The 9,558-nt window shown below is 50.1% G+C and overlaps 3 protein-coding genes and 1 non-coding gene across 4 annotated transcripts in view; 1 reads left to right on the plus strand and 3 right to left on the minus strand.

Annotated features, from left to right (window-relative positions):
* Positions 1-525: 525 nt before the first annotated feature.
* H310_02792 (hypothetical protein) lies at positions 526-2,273 on the minus strand (the record flags this gene model as incomplete). Its single annotated transcript, XM_008866428.1, has 8 exons — positions 526-645; positions 886-1,002; positions 1,067-1,153; positions 1,211-1,414; positions 1,461-1,488; positions 1,561-1,702; positions 1,785-1,824; positions 1,962-2,273. 8 exons carry the CDS (start codon positions 2,271-2,273, stop codon positions 526-528), a joined length of 1,050 nt encoding a protein of 349 aa, XP_008864650.1.
* A 174-nt stretch (positions 2,274-2,447) lies between these two features.
* On the minus strand, positions 2,448-3,906 carry H310_02793 (hypothetical protein; the record flags this gene model as incomplete). Its single annotated transcript, XM_008866429.1, has 3 exons — positions 2,448-3,172; positions 3,294-3,407; positions 3,492-3,906. The coding sequence occupies 3 exons, from the start codon at positions 3,904-3,906 to the stop codon at positions 2,448-2,450; spliced, it is 1,254 nt and encodes a 417-aa protein (XP_008864651.1).
* Positions 3,907-7,068: 3,162 nt separating this feature from the next.
* H310_02794 lies at positions 7,069-7,142 on the plus strand. The gene has a single exon. It is a non-coding gene; the product is annotated as a tRNA-Thr (tRNA).
* A 1,949-nt stretch (positions 7,143-9,091) lies between these two features.
* H310_02795 (hypothetical protein) overlaps positions 9,092-9,558 on the minus strand; it is a gene marked incomplete at both ends in the record, with an annotated part of 835 nt that continues 368 nt past the window's right edge. Inside the window, one exon of the mRNA XM_008866430.1 lies at positions 9,092-9,439. Within this exon, the coding sequence (XP_008864652.1) occupies positions 9,092-9,439 (348 nt within the window). The remainder of the gene's footprint in view (positions 9,440-9,558) is intronic.

A 9,558-nucleotide genomic window follows, 5' to 3' on the forward strand; every position in this document is an offset into this window, starting at 1 on the left:
ATAAAAATACAATAAAAATATCGTCGACCAATATTGCTTTTCGGAGACCAATACAAACTTCAAGACATTTCGAGCTTGGCCAGTATACTTTAATCAAGTCAAAACAATGGGACAGTTAATGTGGACCAGAGTAGTATAGTATCTCGAAGTAGCTACGAATTATCTGAATTTGTGAAAAATTAAAATCTTTTTATGAAAATGAGCCGTTCTCTGAATAGGGACTTTTGATTTCGCTTGAATAGCCACGAAAATCGACCATCTGTTGTAATATCGTTTACTTTTGCGTTCAATTTGACGATGTACGTCTTATTTTTAATTTATTTTCGACGATAAAGATCGTCCCGATTTGAAGCACAGCCTGGGCAGTCAAACACTGGTTCGCGTCAAGGTAGAAGCATCCGATGCAGTCGGCGCACACGTCCGGTTGAGGAGTCGTCGGGGTGGGCTTGGTCGTGGGGGACGGCGACTTAGTGGGCGTGCTGCATACAATCTTGGAGAACACGACGAACTCGGCAACGTTGCACATCACATGCCTTTGCCGCTCGCGCCGCGCTTGACTCGGATTTGGCCGGCTTCGCCCCAGTCAGCGCCCCACGAGTTGCGGAGCTTGTACGAGCCCTCGTCGTATCCCACGGTGTTGCGTCTCTACCTGGCGGACCTGGTGAAGTCCGTATCCAAACGCATATCACGAAGTAGATCCCCCCAGCGGCAAGCAGCCACTGGGGCTTAACCCTACCCTAATCAGACAGCTGATCGCAGCCACTTGTCCAATTAGTATGCCCATCGAATCGTCCGGCATACTACCCAAGGGAACTAAACCCTTGGGCTACTTCTTGGGAGGAACCCAGGGGTTTTGCGAATGGCAAATTCGCAACATTCCCCGACCAACGATTGCGCCACCCCCAACGCTTTCTCCATCGCCACCACCGTGGCATCTTCAGCGTTCTCCCGCACATACTTCTTGAATGCGGGCGGCAGGACTTCGTGCAAGTTACTCACGGGCTTCCACAAGTTTCGATATCTTGGAGGACGCACCAGCTCACCAGAACTTCGTACGCGGCCAAACGGTCGTTGTAGCGACAGTCGACGAACTCGTCGACCACGTGTCCAGGAGGACCTTGGCCACTTTCTGGCGCCATTGAGCGCCCGCCGCCTACTAGACCGACTCCAACAGATCCGTCTTCGGCTGTAACGTATAATCACATTGTACCTTGGGATCGACATGCGCATCAAATTCATTGCGCATAGAAACTGCCGAAGATCTTGGCCGGTCACCCGGCATCTTCAGTTCTTTCAACGCCTTGATGCGTTCGTGATCATACTTGACGCCCGCGGACGACACGATTCGCCCGCACCAGCGAGCTTCGGTCTCATAGAACCGACACTTCTTGGGGTTCAGCTTGTGGCCGCGCTCCTGGCAAATCACCAGCACACGTTCGAGCGCCGCCAGTAAATCTTACTTGGACTTCTCGTATCCAAGCAAATCGTCTAGCCAAACGAAGAGCGACTTATACAACTCGCTCGCGAACATTTCTTGAACGATTCGACGATTGGCAGTACGCCACGCTGGCGGTTCCGCCCATCAGCACTCGCGTCGGCGTGTAAACGCCCGTATCCGTGAGGAACGAGAACATTTCTTGCGACGTCTTGACCAGCGCAAACTGCCAGTAACCCTTGAAGAAGTCAAGGGTAAAGAACACTTCTGCACCAGGCCAGGTAATCCAAAATCAACTCCAACATCAGCATCGGCCGCAGGATGCGCCCCGTCTGGGCGTTGACCGGACGGACGTCCACGGTCATGCGGAAATTGTTCGCATCGGGTTTCTAGACGATCAAAGGTGTCGAGCGCCATTTTGAGCGGGATTTTTTCGATAACACAGCCCCGCTGCCTCCAACTCAGCAACATGTTTCGCCATGAAGTCACGTTGCTTTTTTTAGTAGCGGCGCGACTTGCACCGCACAGGTTCCGCGCCTTGCTTCAACGTCACGACTAGGGGCGCCACGTCGATAGGAGGATCTCGACCAAGGGTTAGTCGAAATATGTCTTCGTAGCGTACCAACAGCTTCGACAGGTTTGTCGCGAAGTCGTCACCGCACCTTGCGACTTCACAGTCGCGCACCTTCTCTGCGAGCTTCGCTCGCACCGCCATTTGGTCGACTTCCATCAACCACCCAGACTTCAAATCTGGGAAGTAAGCTCGCTCTTCTTCAGGGTAGAGCGAGGCTTCTTCGGGAGACGATGTAGGCTTGTTCATTGTCTCAACCACCTTCATGGCTGCAATCAGTGGGGTCTCCTTGCCGCCCAGCTGATTGAGGTCGTACACACTCTGCGCACGCCGCGTTTGCGCCAACAACAAATGAGGCAGTATCCCAGTCGCGCCATCACGTCGCGACTGACGATAATGTCGCCCAGGCCGTCTTGCAGTGGCATCGCGGCCACCCAGCACTCAGGTTCGATAACACCAACGTTCCTTCGGCAGTGTCAACGTCAACCGCAGCTTGACTTCGCGGTCCACTGTAAGCTTCATGGCCTCCATGAAGCCGCCCAACTCGATTGGTCGGTACAGTTGGCGCACCGCCAACGTAAAGTTACCGACATGTTCGACGCGCGCCAGGAACGTTGGCGACACTACCGATTTATCGGCCCCGCTGTCCAAGAGCGCCAACGCCGTCACGTCATTGACATCACACGCAATCGTGCGTGGACAGTCAATAACCAACGCGTCCTGGGGGTCCACGTCAGCGCCAATAAACTTGCGCTTGGCGTCGTTCCTCTTCTCCGATGCTGCGGATGACGCCCCGTGAGGTTTTTTGAAGCGCTGATCCAACAGACGCTGGGCTTCACCTGGCTGCACCTTGGGGCACTTGAATACCCGGTGTTCGTCTCTGCCACACTTCAGGCCAAGCCAACGGCAAAACGAACGCACGTCCGACTTGTACGCCTTGTTCGTTTCGCGGGTCGATTGAAGCGGCCGGATCGCCGCTGTCAATATCTTCACCGACTGCTTCGGCTCTTGCTCCGGTAGGTGAGCAACGTCCAGTTGCTCCAACTTCTCGTAGAAGTCGGCCAGCAGTCTTCCCACCCGCGACTCGGCATCACGAATCTTCGTGTCCATCTTCAACGACGCCATGGCCTTCGTCATGGCGTCGAGGTCCAATTCCTGAATCTCTCCTGCAGACAGAAAATAGTCACGCCAGTCGTTCTCCGTGATGTCTTCCCAAAAATCATGTGCGCAGACACGCGGCACAATCTTCTGATCGATACGCCGCCAGTGGCATCAGAAACAACGTACCACCCATGCCGCGGTTTAGCACATCCACGAGTCGCGAGTATGCGAGGTACTCGTCCATGAACTCGCGGCGCTCACGCTTCGTGCTTCCCTTTACGTGGGCGCCAACGGCACTTGCTGCCCATCAGGTTCTCCAGCCGAGGCGCTTCGGCGGCTCGGCCAGTCGCAAATGCAAAACGCTTATTCGTCGCTTAAATATACCCCATCGTTTGTTGTCGCGGCGAACTTTTTGATTCAGCTCTTTTACCTTGTAGTGTTGCTGAGTCATCGCATTTGATGCTTGAGGGAGCATATCTTGGTGCGCTTCTGAGACTCTGGCTTGCTCAGCCATCGCTCTCTTCAGCTCTTCGTGCTGGCGCACCAAATCCTCTTGCTGTCGCGAGAGAACCGCTCGCGACTCTTCTTGTTCCCGGCGATTCTTCTCCATCGCCGCGGTCATGGCCGTTTCTTCTTCCAGACGTTGCGCCATGGCACTTTGCTGCGCATGGAACTGCGCCAGCTGTTCGTAAGTCATCTGGTTCGATGTCGCAGCAGCGCGCTCCATGCACTGCATCCGTTGCTCGTCCATCGCCGCTTGGTTCGGCGGAGGTAAAGGCACAGTCACCACGGTCTCCATCGACCGTGTACGTGTCAAACGAGCCAGCGAGGTCGTGAACGGTAGACCTTGTTCCATTCTTGTTAACTAAAGAATTGTTGCGTCTCCACCTGACGTACCTCGCGAAGTCCGTATCCAAAGGCAAATCACGAAGTAGATTCCCCCAGCTGCAAGCAGCCACTCAGGATTAACCTTACCCTAATCAGCCAGCTGATCCCAGCCACTCGTCCAATTAGCCCATCGAATCGTCCTGCATACTACCCCAGGGAATTGAATCCCTTGGGCTACTTCTTCGGGGGCGCCCAGTAGTTCTGCGAATGGCAAATTCGCAACAGTTACACTGTCAAATCGGTACCTTTACTGTCCATATATCCTTGGAGGTAAGGGCGACGTCTGTTAGCCCAGACTGTCATCTTGTCAACCCTGTGGCATTTCACGGCGGTTGTCGTCGTGTCTCCTAAGCAAGCAGCGTCCTGGCAATCTCTGGTGAACAAGTTCATCCAGAACCGGACGGCACACCCTACCAAAAAGACGGTCTCTCTGATGCAAGCGGCACATCATATCCTTGCAGGTCTGTTTTGGACCTGACAGAGCAATTTTAGCGTATTCGGATCGGTCTGAGCAATTTTGGAGTACACAACTTTCTGAAACCAAAGCGATGTGACGTGATTGAGACAACAGCGGAACGTGATTCTGGCATGGGTGCGTCATGTTGTGACGAACTCATCGGCCCAATCTGCTTGCCTTGACGATGAAGTCGGTAGTAGTACACCACGCAGAGCGACTGACAGAAGGGAACCCCGGCGTCCGATGGGACCCATAGCCGGGGCCCAAGCCAAAGCTCACTATTCCTATTCGGATTTCGCTTCGCCTTTGCAGGTGGTTTTGTAGAGGTGTCACGTTGGGCAGTGAGTATCTCAGCAATTGTTGGCCAGTTGAACCCTTTGTCATCCAATGGACGCAGACTTCTCGTCGTTTAATTGGCTCTCGAACCTCTGGACCTTTGCCAGAACCACCAGTTCGGGGGAGACGGGCTCTCGCAGGTCGTACATGCTGCCAAGGGGCAGGCATGGCCTGATAGATGGCACTGTCACCAGGTAGTCCAGAAGACGTATAGTCGAATTGGGAGGTGGGGAATGACCCTACCGACTCATCATATCGGCCCACACATTGAGCTTGCCATCGATATGTACTATGATGTAGTGGTACTCGCCGATAGTGTCAGCCCATCTCATCAGCTTCCCTCGCGTATATGCTTTCCACTCCCGTCCTGAGCGAACACATGAATGAGGTTTTTGTGATGGCAATACATGCGAAACCCTTGAGGACGCATAAGGAAGTAGTTTAACTTGCTGCATGCTCGGGCGATTCAATAGGCTTCCTTCTCGATCACCTACCACTTCGACTGAGCGCCTTTAAACAGACCACTCATGCAAGTCAGCATTTCATACTGATGCTTGTGGATGGGTATCTCCTCATCAAAGTTATGGACTTGCGTGACTATGATCGACCAACCCTCATTTGAGGCGTCAGTGAACAAACACATCGTGGCATCGTGATGTGGGTGAGCGAACTCTACCATGGACCTTAGGGTCTCACGCACAGCTTTTCAGCTGAGTACCTCTTCGGGATGCAACGTAATCAGGATGCTATGGGCTATACGTTTCCGTCGTTTCTTCCCGATGAGTGCACCATCCAACCGACGCGTCAGTGGTTGTACCAGCTGCGCAAATTCGGGGATGTGGTCCCTCATCCAGCTCGTCGTGCAAAGAAATTGCTGCAACTGTCCTGCAATCACTGGAAATGGGATCTGGCACTGGGCCTCCAGTCGGTCGGGATCATGACGGGCTCCTTTGCCGTCAATGATTCTACCGCACCAATTCACTTTCGTGTTGTAGAGGCTGCAATTCAGTGGGTTCAACTTAACCCGTGTATGTCTACCAGGCTACGGAACTTCTCCAGCACTTGCAGGTACTCGTCGATGCTTTTCGCACGCAACAAGAAGTCGGCAATCCAGACGAGTAATGCATGTCCTTGCATTAATCGACTTGGCGTCATTATCTTTCCATTGATATGGAACGACAGGATATTATGGTTCGTCTCTTTTTTTCAAGCGGCATCTACAGAACCAGAATACTTTGATTAAATCGATAGTCGCCACGGCGGTTGCATCCTTCACGTTCTCAATTATTTCTACTTGGAATGGCATGGCACCCGCACAGGGTATCGGCTTGCTGTTGATGACTCCGTAGTCAATGGTCAAACGGAAATGTTGGAGAAATTCATCCTCTGTCCACTCCTGGACTTTCGTAACTTTCATCCTCTTGCCTTCCGACTTGAAGGCGGGGTTTACTGGACTGCAATCTTAGACTGGTCATTTTGCCAGATCGCTCCCGCATTCACTGGCGTTATTGCAAAAATCGTCCTTGAATCACTTTTGCAGAGGGTTCACCTTGCTAGACGCGCACCGGTAGGGGTATGAATTGCTTTTCAGCCATATCACGGCCTGCTGGAATAGGCTAAACACGCATGCCTGGCTGGAGCATATATATATATATATATATAATTGCCCAAAGAACTTTTAAAGAATTGATTGTTGTTGTTTTTTTCATATAATCTTTTTTATTTTGTTTAATCAGTATATTTTTCATAAAATTCACCCCATAAATTTAACATCTTTGCCAATATATTTATCACTCACCATATTCACGTTTATTTACCCCATTACGAAACATCCACGAAACAAACTATTCAAACAAAATCGCTCTGTAATATTTTTAATCGGCAAAGAAAAGAAAATCAAAAGCATAGAGAATACCGTGATCTCTCGATGATCAGCCGAATTTTAGGTCACTTCATACGACAATACCTCTTTCAGTTTATGATGCCATTTGACGAAAGTGGTATCTCTTGAAAGCCTGCTTCAAGCTATATTAGATGAATTCATTCATAATCAGTTTTGGTGGTTTACCGTGGAGCAAATACTTTTTGAAAATGGCTTTTCAAACAGAGAATCGGAGATCGGCCGACTTTTATACTTGAATAAACTATGCAATTAGAGAGAAATTTCTCGTGCTTATGACGTCATCAAAATAGGGTTTAAAAGGATAATTAAATTTATACAGGAATTATATTTAAGAGGTTTTTAATTGATAGGACCAAAAATTGTCGTTCTTTTAAAATGTGGAAAATGGCTCACCTGGTTGAGCGTTCGCATCGTTAGCGAAAGGTGCAGGGTTCGATCCCCCGCGTCGACGTACGATATGCCAGATAGTCAGTGTGCGCTGGAACCTCAGTCCGTCCGCTCGGGATCACTTGAGAGGTTGAAGGGAAATATTTATATTTTTGTATATCATTGTTCATATGTGACACTAAATGTGATGATTCCAATGAAGCCATGAAAATCCAAGAAGCTGTGATGTTTAAGCAGTCAATCTTTCCTTGTCGTTTCAAACAGTTATCGCTTCTACATTCTCTTGCTCACTTCAGCAACACAAAATGCCGCTTTTTTGCGACTTGGACGAGCAACTGTCTGAGCTTGGAGATGTGCGTGATAGTCTGCGGAGGTGAACTTACCGCTGACTGTCAGTGTTTTTCTCGCCACTTTCACCTTCTTCCTTGGTGGCAACAAAAGCAACTTGTTTCGAACTTCCTCGCTTCGTTGAAGCCATTGATCTTGAATTTCAACAAACCCTTCTGGGGATGACTTGAAAATGGAAAGTCGATAGAGCATCTTCTCCAGCGAAGGTGGGCATAATCCAATGCACGCAAAGCCGTTCGTAATGGATGACTTGTTCGTCGACGACATCCAAATGTGGCAGGCAATAGAAACTGCTGTTTGCTTGTTGATATTTGTGCTCAAGTCAACCCACTTGCCATTAGCGATCTGCGCCCGAATCGCTTGCTTGAACGGACGGAACACAGTGACGTCCAAAGGTTGAAAGATGTGGGTTGAGTTGGCAGGAAGGAACTGTAGAAGAATGCCAAGAGCCTGGGCTTCATCGAAGATGTAGTTGGAATAGTGGGATGAGCAGTCATCGAGAACCAAAAGAACTGGTCGGGGCGTTGACGACGGGATGGAATCGTGGAGCATGGACAGCAACTTTCGACAGATAAACGTGTTCGACCAGCCTTTTTCGGACGTAGTGATCGCGGCTCCGGGAATGGTCAAACTGTCGCACACTTGTGTTGAGACGCGATCGCCAGGCAAAATAAATAGAGGAGGAACCGTAGTGCCGTCAGCACCAACGCATGCGACAATCGTAACATGTGACGAAGTAGTCGTTTCTTCGACATACACGTTTCGCGATCCACGGTGTACAACAACTTTCTTGCATGTCTTGCTGGGGGAAAAGCTAGTTTCGTCCATGTTAAAGACCCGAGAAGGATCGAAATCCACCAGGGACATGGCATGGACAAGCTCGTGAAAGAAGTCGACGTCAGTCTCTTTGTCAATGCTGTGGCGGGCCCTGCTCAATCCTTGTGCCTTTGTTGTCTTCAAGACAGGATGGCGTCGAACGAACTTTTCATACCATCCTGAGGACAGCGTTCGGGGGCTGGAAGTGTCGTGAACTATCTCAAGCATTAGACTCGCTTTGAACTGTATGTCGGATCGGCCAACAGGATGCCCATGTCGCTGCATCGATAATATCCACGTGACTAGGCGGCTTCGTATGAGGAAGGCCGAAGCGGATTGGGACCCAACGTAGTGATGGCACTCGTGTTTTGGGATCTGTAATTAATCACATGAGTGCGCAGTGTCCGTTCAGGTATTCCGTAAGTATTGGACGCAGCGGATATCTTGCATAGCCCAGTAATTACATCCTTTACAGCATTTTGCATGTCCTCGGCAGTGTACGGCGTTCTTGGCGGCATGTCGATTTCAAAAAGCACCTTTGTCTCTATAAAGTTAAATGCTTTCCCGCCATAAGATACTGAAGGGTTCAATGCATGCAGTAATCCATTTTGCCCAATTATATGAAAGTTTTGATTCTATTGGCTAAGACCGTTCGGCCGATCACCGAGAGATCACGTTATATGTTTAGCCAAGTATTGTAATGTGGGTAGATATGATGCGCAAAAACCAATACTTCCTCTGTTCCATATTACTACCGACATGTCAAAACACAACTTTTTCCATATTACCACCGACATATTATTGTCATTGGCCCATGAACAAATGTATTGATTTAATTGGCTATAACTCCTATTCGAGGCTTGGAATTCCGTGGGGTTGGAGGTACATGTCCGACTCATGGAGGAGGAAAACAGGGCACGCCACAGTAGCCATGAGGTTGCCAGCACGTCTCAATGCATCTTTACGTAGGTGGGGCAACTTGAAGTGGTTGTCGCCTTGATGCTCAAGAACCAGGCGCATCACAGCCTGCAGCGAGAGAAATACGTTCTCCAGCTTGTCGACACTGAGGTGGTCGAAAGCTGTCAACGTCGAGAAAATCACATCGTCAATGGATGAACTCACCATCTTGTACTGTAGAGCTTCGATGGATGCAAAGAAACCAAGGTCCAGGACATTCAGGTCAGGGCTGTTGGGCGGCTGACGACGAACGACGAACTTCCATCCATCCGTGGATACACTCTCCAGGACTGCATCCGTGACCGAGGCATGGGGTGTCGCATTGTCGTGCTGCAAAATGACCCTTTTGTAGGCACTGG

Source organism: Aphanomyces invadans (genome assembly GCF_000520115.1).
Source record: "Aphanomyces invadans strain NJM9701 unplaced genomic scaffold supercont1.4, whole genome shotgun sequence".
Lineage (NCBI taxonomy): Eukaryota > Oomycota > Saprolegniomycetes > Saprolegniales > Verrucalvaceae > Aphanomyces > Aphanomyces invadans.